Source organism: Podarcis muralis, chromosome 3 (assembly GCF_964188315.1).
Source record: "Podarcis muralis chromosome 3, rPodMur119.hap1.1, whole genome shotgun sequence".
NCBI lineage: Eukaryota > Metazoa > Chordata > Lepidosauria > Squamata > Lacertidae > Podarcis > Podarcis muralis.
Genome location: NC_135657.1, coordinates 38,074,815 through 38,091,421, shown reverse-complemented (window position 1 = coordinate 38,091,421; position 16,607 = coordinate 38,074,815). Strand labels below are relative to the sequence as shown.

The 16,607-nt window shown below is 46.5% G+C and overlaps 1 protein-coding gene across 3 annotated transcripts in view; it reads right to left on the bottom strand.

Annotated features, from left to right (window-relative positions):
- The window catches only part of AARS2 (alanyl-tRNA synthetase 2, mitochondrial), a 32,716-nt gene extending 22,152 nt beyond the window's left edge, over positions 1–10,564 (bottom strand). Inside the window, exons 1-6 of one of the 3 annotated variants that reach the window (XM_028724376.2) lie at positions 10,307–10,564; positions 6,701–6,889; positions 4,344–4,489; positions 3,107–3,301; positions 1,411–1,555; positions 24–169 (exon numbers count right to left, since the gene is read on the bottom strand). In XM_028724376.2, the coding sequence (XP_028580209.2) occupies positions 24–169; positions 1,411–1,555; positions 3,107–3,301; positions 4,344–4,489; positions 6,701–6,889; positions 10,307–10,543 (1,058 nt within the window). In that variant the 5' untranslated portion in view covers positions 10,544–10,564. Of the gene's footprint in view, positions 1–23; positions 170–1,410; positions 1,556–3,106; positions 3,302–4,343; positions 4,490–6,700; positions 6,890–10,306 lie in introns of those variants that run through there. The other 2 variants (XM_028724375.2, XM_028724377.2) reach the window with 2 other exon arrangements.
- Between the last annotated feature and the right edge of the window lie 6,043 nt (positions 10,565–16,607).

Genomic DNA, 16,607 nt, shown 5'->3' with positions numbered 1-16,607 from the left:
TTGTGATTGTGCTTCTTCCTTACTCGGCACCAGACATGCCTGGGTAAACACCATCGGCAATGCAGACGGACAAGGTGCGCACGTGATCTGCCACCACTCTGTAGGCCATGTCCACGCTCCCAGGGTCAGCTTCTCCAACCAAGCCTCGATATCTGGGCCCACCACAGCCCTGCAAGATAAATATATTTTTAGGAAGCCTGAATAGGGGGGCTGCAGAGAAAGCTTCATAGCACTGAATACTGCAGATATCTCCTTCAAATGATCATTGTTTTTCTGTAACATTTGTTTAAAGTCCTCTGGAAGTTCTTTAAAAGCACAAGATAAAAGCTACCATGCCAAACTAAGGCATAAGCCTCTCTATCAGTCTTGGAAATATAGTTGTAAAACCCGTCCGCCCAATTCTCATCCTTGCTTCCTCTTTGTACACAGTTCCATTTGTCTCTCTGAAAATAACTCAGGGTGCTGGGCAGGAACTCTCATGGCTGTGTCTCTTGGCCCTTTACAGTTGCAGTCCTATTTTCACTTACCCAGGAGTAAGCCCCATTGAGCCAAAGTGGGAATTATTTCCACGAAGGCATGTGTAAGAATGTGCTATACAGTGGTACCTCTAGTTTCAAACTTAATTCGTTCCGGAGGTCCGTTCTTAACCTGAAACTGTTCTTAACTAGAGGCGTGCTTTCGCTAATGGGGCCTTTCGCTGCTGCTGCGCCGCCGGCACACTCTTCCAGGTTAGCGGAGTTTGTAACCTGAAGCGTTTGTAACTTGAGGTACCACTGTAAAGCATAAAGAGATAGTTGTAGCTCTGCTGTCAGAAGCAGGATGTCTCTGAATACCAGTCACTGCAAATTGGAAGTGGGCAGCATTGCTGTTTCACTCAGGCTTCCCACAGGCATCTGGCTGGCCACTGTGAGAACAGGATGCTGCACAAGATGGGCCCTTGGGCCTGATCCTGCAGCACTTTCTTCACTGATTTAGTTAGGAGACTGCCAAGGAACTCATTTCCAGACTCAGAAGGAGGGCCAGGTGTTATTGCAACACGTTTTTTAGCTCTCGAGAGCTGCACTTTTCCACCCAGGAAAGAAATGTCACATTGAAAGGGCTGGCAAACTGGTGTTGCCATCTCCCCGAGCCCTTTTAGGGTTTTGACCAAGAAGCAGCTGCAACTGCTGTTCTTTTCACCTTAGGAATGACTGCTCTGGTGTATCACAGCTGCTCAAACTACCTCTCCTAGTTCTAAAGAGCCGTGCAACTAGGAGTGTCCCCCCCGCAAACAAATGAAAAACCACCAAGAGACCAGAAACTGCCATCTCTCTGCTCACCCAGAAGCAGCTAATATTGCTAGGTATATAGCTTTTACATATAAACCCTCTAAAGTTTCAAGTCTGGCTTCCCCTGGCAACTGATCATCACCTTGTGGATGGCATCCAGGAGAGGAGTGAAGAGGTCGGTGTCGTAATTGGAGCGTTTGTTCTGGAGAATGGTCATCAACCTTTCCAGACCCATTCCTGTGTCCACATGATGCTCAGGCAGCTGCTGTAGACTCCCATCAGCCTCTCTGGCAATAGACCAGTCAGTAACCAAGGGGGGGGGGGAGAGACAGATATAAGATAGAAGCAAAGGGCTTGATTATTCACCTAAAGCTGTGGTTGGGAAAAACCCCAGACACTACAGGAGATATCATAATTTGGAAATACGGTACTAGGGAAATGAATGAGAAGGGTAGCAGAAGCAATATCAGAATGCTGCAGGAGAGGATTGGAAGAGGATCAAACAGACTATGAAAGTGAGGCGTTGCAAAAGTTCTTATATGGACTACATTATGAAGGGTGCTGGAAAGGCAGGTCAAATTACTCTAGAGCATTGGCAGGGAACCTCCGCCCTGCTCTTGAATGTTCCAGAACTCTTCTGAAATCAGCAGGGTGCAAGGTGCTACATTCAGAAGGAAGAATAACTTTGAATGCACTCCCAATTATTCATTTGCAGCCACAGCTTTCCTTCAGTTTAAGGCTGCAAAGGGAAAACCTTTGGAGCCACAGCCTGAACGCGACGAGTCCTCCACTTAACATGTTGTTTACTTGCACAATCATGACTGTAGGCGCACGGCCGAAAATAAATAGAGAGTGGGGGACACCTGTCATGGGGAGAGCTTTTCAAGTCTTCCAACTTGCTTAACAGCCTCAGGGAAGGATATATGTGGGCTTTGGGACATTCCCAGGACCCTCACATGACCTCCCAGAGCCCAGGACGCCAGGAGGCAGAGGGCATGGCCTGCTCTCGACTGGTAGGAATGGTCCCATGAGGGGCGGGAGGTTGGTTCTAGGGGTTTCCTGGCTTTAGATGATTTTGCCTTTGTGTGCGGACCCCAAACCATGTGGAAGTGGTGGGTCCACTGTATTTTATTTAGAACCGCTTTGCATGCAGAATGTCCCAGGTTCAATCCCTGGCATCTCCAAGTACAGCTGAGAAAGAAAGACCACTGTCTGAAGTTCTGGAGCGCCACTGACAGTCAGTGTAGACAATACAGTGGTACCTCGGGTTAAGTACTTAATGTTGGTTCCGGAGGTCCATTCTTAACCTGAAGCTGTTCTTAACCTGAAGCACCACTTTAGCTAATGGGGCCTCCAGCTGCCGCTGCACCGCCGGAGCATGATTTCTGTTCTCATCCTGAAGCAAAGTTCTTAACCCGAGGTAATATTTCTGGGTTAGCGGAGTCTGTAACCTGAAGCGTATGTAACCTGAGGTACCACTGTACTGAGCTAAATGGACCAGTGGGTCTGACTCAGTGTAAGGCAGCTTCCTCTCTTCATAAGACATGGCTGCAATGGAAGAATCTGGCTACTTCTGGATCCAGTCCGCCAGCCAGATCCAGTTCCCCAACCCTACTGTAGAACAGCTTTGTCCAACCCGATGCTCTCCAGCTGTTTTGGAATACAAGTCCCATCAGCCCTGATCAGCAAGGTCAATGGTGAGGAATGGCAGGAGTTGTGGTCCAAAACATCAGGCTACTGCAGACTCTTGTGATTGTTCCAATGGTATAGAAGCCTCCCACCAAGAAGTGAGGCTCTGGCACGAAGCTCAGTACCCAGGCTGCTCCACCATTTCATACCTGCTATACTGCATGAAAACCAGATTCCAGATCTCCACCACTTCAGGGTTGCCCTGGTTCACCAGTGCTGCCGCATTCCTACCCCTGCCCACATGGTCATAATGGATTTCTGTGCAGGGTCCACAGGGACCAGTATCGCCCATCTCCCAGAAGTTATCTTTCAGCTGAAAAGGAAGCACGTGGCTGGGAGGCACACTGGAAAGCAAGAAGAGAACGGCTTATGAACCTAGGGCAACAAAACCACACTCATTTTTCTTACCCAAAACCTGAGCCTTTGAACCTCACAATAAATAGGGCAGAAGACAGAAGAGGATAAGTCTCTATGATGCCTGAGCAACTGCAGCACTACCATTAACTGAGTTATCATACTGCTCCTCTACAATGGTAGCCTCTTATCAGTAAAAACTAATAAGTAAAAAACAAGAAGTACAGAAAAACTTGGCAAATACTTGGGCCTGGTCATATCTAATGAATGCTGGGATGCATCCATTCTTTGCACATTCTAACATATTTTCTGTACACTCTATCCCACCCCCATGTTACCACTTTGATTGCAAGCCTTTGGTCAATGTTTTTTAAATATATATATATATATTTGTGCAGTGCTTACTTTATTTTAAGATCAAAACATACAAACTCCCCATCAGGGCAGGGCTAACTGTGACAAGAAATTCAAGTTCTGTACTCAGAATAGACACAATCTGGATAGATGGAATTTTTGGCAGGGAGGGTGACAAGGTACCAACAAGGATCCATGCACAGAAAAGATAAAGATTGCCAACTGTGCTTAGTAGAGACCGTAACTGAAGTCCTTGTTAGTTACCAAGCTTTTTGGAGACATTTCCTGCACATTTTCAATAACTTATCCTGTAAAAACTAGAAACTTTTTTTATGTGTTATTTTGGATGCTGAATTGGACGTCTGCATGCATACCATGTGATACAAGGCATGGCTACAAACAGCTTTGGACAACATCCAGATCAGACTTCTAGTACGGTGGTACCTTGGTTCCCAAACACCACAAACCCGGAAGTAAGTGTTCTGGTTTGCGAACGTTTTTTGGAAGCCAAACATCCGTTTCAGCTGTTGGCATTGTTTCCGGGGCCAATCAGCCAATCAGAAGCTGTGCCTTGGTTTGTGAATGTTCTGAAATTCGAACAGACTTCAAGAACGGATTGAGTTCAAGAACCAAGGTACCACTGTATTATCTCTTTTGGCCTCTTTTTCATTTACTTACCCCAGGCTGAGCCAAATTTCCCTGCTCTCTTCATCTGCACTTAGACTAAGTGAGGCATCTCCTCCGAAATAGGTGACATATAGACGGTCCTTGGGGATTTCATAAACCTGTGTTAGGAGCTCCCATGCCATACTACAAGCTTCCTCCTGAAGACAAGGAAAGTTGTCAAATGATGGTAAATAACAAGCCAATGTTTGGATAATAAGGAAGTTACTTAATTGCAAGGGGGATGGCTTCTATTTTAGTTTATCTTATTTTCAAGGACAGTGTTGCATAGTATACATAATGATAGATTTGAACCAAGGAAAGGGACCTACTCAGTCCCCTTGGGCAGGCTACCTCACAGGGTTGTTGTTGACTTCATGTATGATTTTCCAATGAGTTCAGGCTTACGGATTAAATACAAATACAGGTGACACCCCACCTGCATGGGGGTTATGTTCCAGGTCCCCACACGCAAAAGTGAAATGAGGATAAGTGGGGAGCACCCTGGAGAGTCCTCTTGGGTTGTGAGGAGACCCTCCCCAGAGCCCAAAGAGGATGCCGAAGAAACCAGAGATGCAGAGGGGCTTTGTTTGTCCTCTTCGGGCCCTAAGGAGGGTCTCCTCACAACCCAAGAGGAATTTTCAGCACTTCTTGGTTCCCGGCGCCGCACGTGAGCGAGGCCGCACATAATTGGTGAGTTGCATGTAGACAGATAACAGACAAACAAGTTCATGAATGGCAGAGGACGACTCAGGAACTTTGTTTTTACTGTGTTCTCTCACATTGTCCAAAGCACTTAGGCTAAAAGTATGAGAAAGAAAAACTTGCTAAATCATGTTTGTAAACACAAACACAAACAAGATTAGTTTAGACAACATGCCATCAGGTTTCTCACAACTGATATTTTAATAGCAGCTGGTATTCTGTGTGTTTATAGCTCAGTCCGTAGAGCACGAGACTCTTAATCGCAGGGTTGTGGGTTCAAGCCCCACACTGGGCAAAAGATTTCTGCATCGCAAGAGGGTTGGACTAGATGACCCTCACGGTCCCTTCCAACTCTACGATTCTGCGACTCTAAACTTGTGCTCAGAAAAACCAAGGAAGCCTTGCATTTCTATTATGCGGGTGTGTGTATTAGCACCTACAAAAGCTTGTTCCCCAGTTACAACAAGAGATTTCCTCCAGCTCCAACGTTTGTAGTGCAAGCATTGGGAATTTGTGGCCCTCCAGATGTTCTGGACTACATCTCCCATCCTCCCCGACCATTGGCGACGCTGCCTGGAGCTCATGGGAACTTAAGAGTTGAACAGCATCTGAAGGGCTGCAGGGTTCCCACCACTGTTGTAGCTCAGAACAGCCTCTATCTCTGTTGGTCTGGCCTTGCTTTTGATTGTTTTTGTACTGGAGCCATAGGATAGAATGGAGGAAATTCTGAACAATGGTTTGAAATGAAGAGCGCAAGAATTGCTCTCATCTTGTGGTACCGATATGCAAAAGTGGATAGACTGACGGTGATTAACAGGTCTTATGCTGCCAGCAAGACTAACTAATAATGATGAAAGAAGAAGAACCAGGCTCATTAAGAAGCATATGAGCTCAGACGCACTGGGCTTGTTAGCTTCCCAATTAAAAATAAAATAAAAGCACCATGCTCTGCTCTTGAATCAATGCAGAGCTGGAAACAGATGCTTTATAATTAGTCACAACCTCCTGCTTCACCATCTCCCATGTTACCTTTCCAAGGTCTAAAATATCAAACATGCAGCAATACCATATGGCCCCATTTCACCTGCATCTAGACCACTTCATGGTGTGTGAGAGGGGGCTTATTTCATATGTGACTGTCCTCCCACATCAAAATGCCCTGTCTGTGGAAAGCTGGGGACAAGGCTAGGTTGGACTAGATGATCCTGAGGGTCCCTTCAAACTCTATAATGTTATGATTCCCCATGCAAGCAGATTGTCCTTTACACAGGGAAACATAAATTCCCCCACTTATTTCAGTCCAGATATCATATTATTATTATTATTATCATATTTATGCAAATATAATGTGCACCTCAATTTTCAAAACCTTGAAACCAAAAAAGTATTTGCTGGTGCCATCAAATCTAATGTGCACCCTAATTTTCACGACGTAATTTGGTCAAAAAAGGTGTGCATTGCATTCAAGTAAAGTTGTTGTTGTTAATATACCGCCCTTCATCAAAAGATTGCAGGGCAGTTCTGCATGCGTAAATCAGTTCTAAAGGCATTGTGGTTTAAAAACAAACATCACCACAAAAGTTTGTCTCTACCATACTGCAGCAAATTAAAAATATAAATGGAAACACCTAATGTGTTTTAAAATAAAGCATGGCCTCATCTCTTACTTTGAAATAATCACCGAAGGACCAGTTCCCCAGCATTTCAAAGAACGTGTGATGATAAACATCTCGGCCCACATCCTCCAAATCGTTGTGCTTCCCACCTGCACGCACACATTTCTGGCTGTTCACCACCCGCCGGTAACTTGCTAGCTCACTCCGGGGATCTGCTGAGCCCAGGAAAATGGGCTTGAACTGGAAAGTGAAGGAGAAACACAAAGCAGTTTTCACATACAACAGATGCTGAAGCTGGGATCCAGGGGAAGGCATGCTATAAAGCTGTAATAGCCTGCTAGTGAACTACTGGGCCCAATTAAATGGCAAGGCTGGCCCTGCTCATGGTGCCTCCATCAAGCTCAGACCACAAGGTGGTGACAAAAGGCAGCATCTTTTTGATGGCACAACCTCAGTTCTGGAACTCCCCCCTGCTAGAGATCTGGTTGCCCTCCCCCAACTGTTTTCTTTCAAGTGAAAACATAAAAGTATCTCCTTCTCCAAGCCTATAGCCAAGAGCTGGTGTGGAGCCCTTATAACTCAATGATTGCTGCGGCAGCACTGTATTTTACTGGTGGATTGTATTTCATTGTATACTGGGTTATTATTGTTGTTAAAATTTCTATACCTCCCTTCAGCCAAGGGTCACATAAAAACACAAAAATATGTAACACAGTAACAAAAACAGTAACCCCCCCCCCCCACAAAAACAACATGGATTAATGTTGATTTTATTTGGTTACTGTTACCCACCCACCCTGGGTTTCTCCAAAAGGAAGTAACTTAAGTCTTTGATTTTAAAGGGTGTACTCAAGAGTATGATTTAGTTGGATATGACCCAATATATTGTCTTGATCTTGACAGGAAATGGGCAGAAATGGGATGTTTTCTCCCAACAAGTGAAAATGGTAGTTTTTCTTAATAAAAACAAATTATTTGACTCCTGGGATACCAATTTAACTGTGACTTACATCACCTGAATTCTTAATATATAGCACAGGCTCAAAATAAATCTTGCTATCAACTAACACAAGGGGCTTCCTCTTTCATACTGTCAGGATGTGGAGCTACCAAAATGTGTACATCCAGAAAGGCATTCTTGGTGACTGCCCCAGGGTTTTAGAAATTCCCTTTTTGAAGCAATAAGCATCTTTTGAAAGTGTTGCAATACATCTTGAATTCTGGAATCCCCTCCCCACAAGGGTGCATCTGGAACGTTCACTATAACTTTTGGCAAATACTAAAGATGCACCTCTTTACCTTGGCCCTTTCACACTTGAGATGTATGTTTTCATGGTCCTCCCTATTCCTGTGACTGCAATTTGTTTTTAATGTTTTTTAATTTAAAATTATTATAACCCATCCTGGGGCCTGCTGCGATTTTCATTTTCATTTAAATTGCTAGTGGACTGAATGGGAACAATAGACTTTTATGCGTTAACCATCTTATCAATGCCAGGTAAAAGGTAAAGGTACCCCTGACCATTAGGTCCAGTCGCAGACGACTCTGGGGTTGCAGCGCTCATCTCGCTCTATAGGCCGAGGGAGCCAGCATTTGTCTGCAGACAGCTTCCGGGTCATGTGGCCAGCATGATCGGCAAGCCCTAGGCTCTGTGGTTTTGACCACAGCGCCACCCGCGTCCCCGTATCAATGCCAGGACATGTTATCAATTATGTTTCTTTGTGAATGCCCATCACTAATAATCCCTGCCTGCACTTATCTGCACTGCATTTCCTTCCAGCTTCACTGTTTACAATCTCGTTTATGTGTCCCTGCAACTCAGATGTAGCAAACTGCAGTCTATCAAAGCTTATGCAACCATACTTTTCTTACTCTCTTAAGATGCCATAAGACTCTTTGCTGGTTTTGTTGCAAGAGGCGCAAGGCTATTGCTATGGAAATCATTTTAATTTTTCTTTCTTGTCCAAATGAAATATATTGTTTCCCCACTAATAACCTGTGGGATTTGGCCACCGGAAAACATCTACTCAAATACATTAAGCAAAATATTTTTTCCATTTCACTTATAGGCACTGCTTTGATTTAAAAACTTCATCAGGGCGATTAAAGTTTTTCATAGAAAGCTTGTAAAGAAGGAATCCCAGACGAGTCCCATGAGGATGATTCCCAGTGGAAATGCATTGGATTCCCTAAGTTACTTTACTTTATTTTGTTTTGTTTTTTTACGCCACTCCTTGGTGTGTGGAGTACCTCAGGGTGCGATACTCTCCCCGATGCTTTTCAACATCTTTATGCGCCCCCTCGCCCAGCTTGTTCGGAGTTTTGGGCTGGGTTGCCATCAGTATGCTGATGACACCCAACTCTATCTGTTGATGGATGGCCATCCTGACTCGGCCCCAGACACACTGACCAGATGTTTGGAAGCTGTGGCTGGATGGTTACGTGGGAGCCGGTTGAAGCTAAATCCTTCGAAGACAGAGGTCCTGTGGCTGGGACGGGGCGATATGGGATTGGGGGGGCAACTCCCATCTCTTGCGGGGGTGCAATTAGTGCCAGCACCGTCCGTTAAGAGTTTGGGTGTAATCTTCGACACCTCCCTTTCCATGGAGGCGCAGATTGCAGCTATAACAAAGGCGGCATTTTTCCATCTCCGCCAAGCTAAGCTCCTTACCTCTCTCGCCCTGACCTAGCCACTGTGATCCACGCGACGGTCACCTCCAGACTGGATTATTGTAACTCGCTCTACGTGGGGCTGCCCTTGAGACTGACCCAGAAACTCCAGCGGGTGCAGAATGCTGCAGCGAGACTCCTTACGAGGTCTTCGCTGTGAGATCACATTCACCCGGTGCTATACCAGCTGCACTGGCTCCCGGTGGAGTACAGGATCAGGTTTAAGGTGCTGGTTTTAACCTTTAAAGCCCTATACGGCTTAGGACCCTCATACCTACGGGACCGCCTCTCCTGGTATGCCCCACAGAGAAACTTACGGTCTTCAAATAAAAACATCTTGAAGGTCCCAGGCCACAGAGAAGTTAGGCTGGCCTCAACGAGAGCCAGGGCTTTTTCGGCTGTGGCTCCGATCTGGTGGAACACTCTGTCACAAGAGACCAGGGCCCTGCGGGACTTGACATCTTTCCGCAGGGCCTGCAAGACAGAGCTGTTCCACCAGGCCTTTGGCAAGGGCACAGCCTGACTCCCTCCCTCGGCAATCTTCGCGGAGCTCTGGCCCAAGGGCTGCCAGTGGCTTGAATTAATTAATTTTAGAATGAATGATTTTAGAGTGTGGTTTATGCGGAACTTTTTGTACTGTTTATTGTTGTTAGCCGCCCTGAGCCCGGCTAAGGCTGGGGAGGGCGGGATATAAATAAAATTTATTATTATTATTATTATTATTATTATTATTATTATTATTATTATTATTATTTCCCCTCAGCTTGAACCTGACACTTTCCCTTCTCTGCCGGAGCTCCTCCTTTTACAGGGCCTTTGCTTCGTCCGGCAGATAAGAGGGAGGGATAGCGGCGGAGTCGACTGGACCTTGAGGAAAAGGAATAACTTGTCCTATCTCAACCGGATCACACCGGGCACGCAAAGCAGCGGTAGGAACCATTCTCTGCAGGGCTGGTTCCTCCGCCGCGCCCTTTTTGAGGACGTACCTGGTTCATGCCCGCGTTCACGAACAACAGCCCGGGATCCCCTCGCGGCCGCACCGGAGCCGACGGCACCACTTGGTGCCCGTGCCGCTCCTTGAAGAACTGGAGGAAAGCCTGGCGCACTCGCGCGGAGGACGGCGAAGCAACAGAACGAGTCCCCTGGCAGGAGCTGCAATACCAGCCAGGGGGCACCCGGAGAAGGCGCCTGACCGAGCCCTTGCCTGCTACCGCCGCCGCCATCTTAACTGAGGGCGGAATTACGGGAGTCGTGGCTTCAGGGTTACAATCGCTAGGGCGGATTTGTCTCTGAAGTCCGCCGTTGTAAGAATGCCTTCCTCCCTGCAGAGGATGGTGGATTGTGACGGACCGGTTGACCACCCTAATAGTTCCTAACCCTCGGACTTGGAAGTCCTGGCTTTACAGTTTTTTCTTATGTCCAGTCCAGCTCAAAGGAGGGGTGGACATTTGTCTCGTATGCTCCAACAGCAGTGCAAAATTGATTGAAAACTAAGGGCCATGAAGTGATGTAAAAATCGGGGTTTGGCTTTTGCTGCCCAACTCCCCATGGGACTCTGAGTCCCCTAAGTCCATGATCGGTCAGAGATATTTATTCTATATATCTGAAGTGCCAAAATATATTGGGCAGGTCCCCCTGAAAACTGAGTGACATCAACCGAAGTCTGTGTGAACTTCAAGTTAAAAAAGCCAGGCAGCGCCCGCGGGTCTCAAATCGCTGGAAGCGATTTGGGGATCCAAGCAATGCGTTGGTCGATGGAACCGCTGGGCTGAGCTGGCTCGGGAAAAGAAGGTCGCTTGGAGCATATGAGAAGCTATTTAGGGAGGGGAACGGCCAGGCAAACACCAAACCACGTCTGTTTCCTCCAACACCTTCTGTCTGGCGAAGCTGACCCGTAGATCCCTGCTCTGTAAGGCACACCAGCGGTGCAGAGGTTATAAAGTCCCTTTTTAAAAATCATAACCATTTGCAATGGAGCTGCGAGTCCCAGCTGCAAAGAGCTTCACTTTGTAGATATGGTTGAGTTTGGCTGAGTGGGAGGAGACGTTGTTTGCACTGTTAGCCACACCCCTTGCTTCATAGATTCTTGTATGTTTTAGCTGACATCACTCCTCGGGCCAGCTTAGCCTAGCGGTTACTTCGACTCAACATTTGGAGACTCTCTAATTGCTTAACGGCAGTTTGATACCCCGCAGGCGCTGTCTGGTCTTTTTTCAGTCTCTGCAATTTTACTTGATTTTATTTACATATCCAGGCTTCTAAACTGTTTGCAATACTACCTGAGCCCAAGAAGGCACCCTTGAAAAATGAGTAACAGCCGCTGAAGTCTGTGTGAACTTCAAGTTCATTACAGTGCTGAATTTGGACCCGGTTTCGAATTCTGGATCAGGTCCTGTAGGTGAACAGGGAGTGGAAAACACGTGATGCCATTTATCCCTCTACACCCATCCAGTGTGCCCAAAATTACAACAAACAGACTAGGTCACTTATAGTATCTGCATCCCAGGTGAAATGTGGCCAATCAAAAATAAACTCATATATCATTTCAGTGTGCAGTCTGTGCAGTTTGGCAATACAATGCAGTTTGGCAAGTGCAGGGACAACGGGCAATTGCAGAAAATGATGCTGCGTGTCCCCATGACTTAATGAAAATGTGATGGATGGGCAAAGTCTTCTTGGGAGAAGGAGAGCATCCTCGTTCAGTGCAGGTCTTTTAAAAAGTCCTTCGCCTTGGGCAAGACAACGGAAGGTCAAACACACGGAATCGCTACTCACTAATTGCTGGACTCGTGGGATTGCAAAACCTGTAGCGGTTTTGCTATGTAAATATGTTGCCGCAGGTGTAATTTAGACATTGGCTTAGGTGAGAAGGCTAAAAAGCCAGGCAGCGCCCGCGGGTTTCAAACCGCTGTGAGCTATCGCAGGATCCAAGCTACGCGTTGGTCGATGGAACCGCTGGGCTGAGCTGGCTCGAAGGAAAGCAGCTGCTTGGAGCATACAAGAGCGTGGGAGGGCGATGCTTTCTCTCCTGTCCCCATCACTGATCAACCAGTACTGTATATATACATGTCATGAAATACAGTAATAAATTAGAAAATGAAAATGAAAACGCCACCCTGCAAACAACGAGTCACGTCTCCTCCCCTTCGCAAACCCCCTAGGTCTGCATCCATCCTTTCTCGCTTACGGAGATGATTTTTATCTTGCCGTTGCTCTGAAAAACTTTAGGGCACCCCCCCCCCCCTCTTTTTGCTGCAGCTCGGATGTTGTTGGGACACTTTGCAGAAGCAAGACCGCAAAAGCTTCCTCTTTCTTGGATTCAGGCAGAATTGCAGAGAATCGTGTAGAAGTCTGGCTTTGCAAATCTAAGCATGTTAGAAAAACTGTTATAGTGGAAGGGAGTTTAAAAAGCCAGACAGCGCCCGCGGGTCTCAAACCGCTGTAAGCGATTAGGGGGTCTGTGCAATGCTTTGGTCGATGGAACCGCTGGGCTGAGCTGAGCTGGCTCGAGAGAAGAGGCTCGCTTGAGGCATACAAGAAGCTATTCAGGGAGGGGGGCGGCCGGGCCACTTCTCTTTCCTGCAACACCTTCTGTCTGGCGAAGCTGACCCGTAGATGCTGGCATCGAAGCAGAAAGACTGAAGGGCGGCGCCTACGAGTGTGAATAACTCGCTTGGCGTAAGGTTAGCAGACCTTTTAGCACACCAGTGATGCAGAGGATGTAAAGTACTTTAAAAACCACCATTTCCAATGGAGCTGCGAATGGCAGCTGCAAAGAGCTTCACTTTGCAGATACAGTACAGTAATGTCGAGTTTGGCTGAGTGGGTGGAGACTTGGTTCGTTGTTCGCAGTTAGCCATACCCCTTGCTTAAATAGCCTCTTGTAGGTTTTAGCTGATGGTGCTTCTCGAGCTAGCTTAGCCTAGCGGTTACTTCAATCTTGCAGGATTCCTCAATCCTCGATGGAGGGTTTGATACCCCGTGGACGCTGTCTGGTTTTTTAGTTCTCGCAATTTAACCTGATTCATGAACACCTCCAAGTTTTATTTACATATCCAGGCTTCTACACTGATTGCAATACTACCTGAGCCCAAGAAGGCGCTCTTGAAAAAACAGCGACCAAAGTCTGGGGGAACTTCAAGTTCATTGCAGTGTTGGATTTGGACCCGGTTTCGAATTCTGGCTCAGGTCATGGAGGTGAACAGGCAGTGGAAAACACGTGGTGCCAATAATAATAATAATAATAATAATAATAATAATAATAATAATAATAATAATAATTTATTACCGGTACTTATACCCCATCCATCTGGCTGGGCCTCCCCAGCCACTCTGGGCGGCTTCCAACAGAATATTAAAAACACAATAAAACATCCCTCTACATCCATCCAGTGTGCCCAAAATTACTACAAACAGGCTAGGTCACTCAAAACCAATGCTTCCCAGGCAAAATATGGCAATCAAAAATAAACTCATATATCATTTCAATGTACACTCTGTGCAGCTTGGGAAAAAACAGGTCCTGTACCTACAAATAGGTCAGAGGGGTATATGGTGTATATTTCTCAGCAAATGGCATGTGTCTATACAGTGCAGGGGTCAGCAAACTTTTTCAGCAGGGGGCTATTCCACTGTCCCTCAGATCTTGTGGGGGGCTGGACTATTTTTTTTGGGGGGGGGGGAATGAACAAATTCCTATGCCCCACAAATAACCCAGAGATGCATTTTAAATAAAAGGACACATTCTACTCATGTAAAAACACACAAAAATTTTATTTACTGTTAATATATGGATAGGTTACAGGAGCTTAAAGAAAGCTAATTGGACCTTGCTGAGGAATACTTAGTAAAAAAACGTACAATTTGAAATGCATCTGAAAGCCAATGTATATTGGGAAATGGGTTCATGAGGTTAGTTGAGAGGGCTAAAAAGCCAGGCTGCACCTTCTGGTCTGAACCGCTATTTGAGGTAGATGGAACCACTGGTGGCTCTAAAAAAGTCAACTCTTGGTACATACAAAAGGCTATTAAGGAAAAGGATGTGACTGCATAAACCCCACCATCTCTTTCCCCATAATTTTCTCTCTTACAAAGCTGATGTGGATCCTGGCAAAGATCTAGATGGAAAACAACTTAATTGGCACATGGGTTTGTTTTCGTTGTGACCTGAATGTTACACTTTGCAAGCAAGTCAACTGTTCACAAGGCCTCTGGGCTCTGGATCTGGGTGGGTGGGGCTTTTAGGAGGACATTCAAAGAGGGGTACTTTTACCTGCAAGCCCAGGCATCGTTTGCATAGAGATTTTTGCGCATGAAATTCTGCACCAAGCCCTGTTAGAAAATGATGGGAATAACTCGCCCCGCATTGCTTTAAAGTGCCTTTTAGCAACCCAGAGGTTCAAACTAAATAGAGATTAAAAAAGAAATCCAAAATTTCTAAAAGAGAACGGTGAAGTGATATGCAGCAGTGGTCCTGGGTGAGGGGTGGGGAGCAGAGCTGTCAACTTTTCCCTTTTCTTGAGAGGAATCCTATTCGGAATAAGGGAATTTCCCTTAAAAAAGGGAAAACGTTGACAGCTATAGTGGGGAGCAACTAATCTTTCCCCTGCTTTTTTTGGAAGTGAGGATGCGTGGTAAATCATCTTCCACCCTCACCTGCTTTTTGATCCCCTGGGGGAAAATAGTGGGGTTTTCTGTAGGTGGAAAAAGCAGGGGGACTGGTGGAAACAACAATACGGACAACAGTCAGCACCAAACAGCCTGCAGGGAAAGGGAAAGGAGCTGTGTTGAGCGGCCTGCTCTCCTTTCAGCAGCTGAACTGCTGTATTTTGAGCTCGCCATCATACTGCTAGTGCTGGTGTGTATGAATTGCTTTGCTGGTTATTATGCTGCAATTCACAAAATAATGCCCCCACCCTGGAGTCCAAGGCTGGTGGAACCCCCGGAATAAAATGACATGTGAGAGTAGACAATTCTATATATGCTTTAAAAACACTCCTTTCCTAGGTAAACAAAGGTACACAACAATCAAAAAAAGTGAAATAAAGCTCCCAAGCTACAAGTTGCATCCTCCAGTTAAATAAAGAGGAAATGGCATTACTGTAGTGTAGGGAAATGGGCAATTGCAGCAAAATGATGCTGTGTGTCCTCATGCCCTAATGCAGGCACCCTGCAAACTCGGCCCTCCAGCTGTTTTGGGACTACAACTCCCATCATCCCTAACAGGACCAGTGGTCAGGGATGATGGGAACTGTAGTCCCAAAACAGCTGGGGGGCCGAGTTTGGGGATGCCTGCTAATGGGAGTGTGATGGATGGGCAAAGTCATCTTGGGAGAAGGAGAGCATCCTCGTTCAGTGCAGGTCTTTTAAAAAGTCCTTCGCCTTGGGCAAGACAAGGGAAGGTCAAGCACACGGAATCGCTGCTCACTAATTGTTGGACTCAGATGGGATTGCAGAACCTGTAGAAGTTTTGCTATGTAAATACCGTACGTTGCCGCAGGTGTAATTTAGAGCTGTTCATCGGGTCAGCTGAGAAGGCTAAAAAGCCAAGCAGTGCCCGCAGGTTTCAAACCGCTGCCTGTGGGCGATTGCAGGATCCAAGCTACGCATTGATCGATGGAGCCGCTGGGCTAAGCTGGCTCGAGAGAAGAAGGTCGCTTGGAGCATACAAGAGCGTGGGAGGGCGATGCTTTCTCTCCTGTCCCCATCACTGATCAACCAGTACAGTACTGTATATACATGTCATGAAATACAGTAATAAATTAAAAAATGAAAATGAAGACGCCACCCTGCAAACAACGAGTCACGTCTCCTCCCCTTCGCCAAGCCCCCTAGGTCTGTATCCATCCTTTCTCGCGTACGGAGCTGATTTTTATCCTGCCTTTGCTCTGAACAACTTTAGGACGCCCCCCACCCCATTTCTTTTTGCTGCAGCTCGGATGTTGATGGGACACTTTGCAGAAGCAAGACTGCAAAAGCTTCCTCTTTCTTGGATTCAGGCAGAATTGCAGAGATAGTCGTGGGCAGATCCCCCTGAAAATTGAGTGACATCAACCGAAGTCTGTGTGAACTTCAAGTTAAAAAAGCCAGGCAGCGCCCGCGGGTCTCAAACCGCTGGAAGCGATTGGGGGATCCAAGCAACGCGTTGGTCGATGGAACCGCTGGGCTGAGCTGGCTCGGGAAAAGAAGGTCGCTTGGAGCGTATGAGAAGCTCTTTAGGGACCGAGGCACGTCTGTTTCCTCCAACACCTTCTGTCTGGCGAAGCTGACCCGTAGATCCCGCCTCTG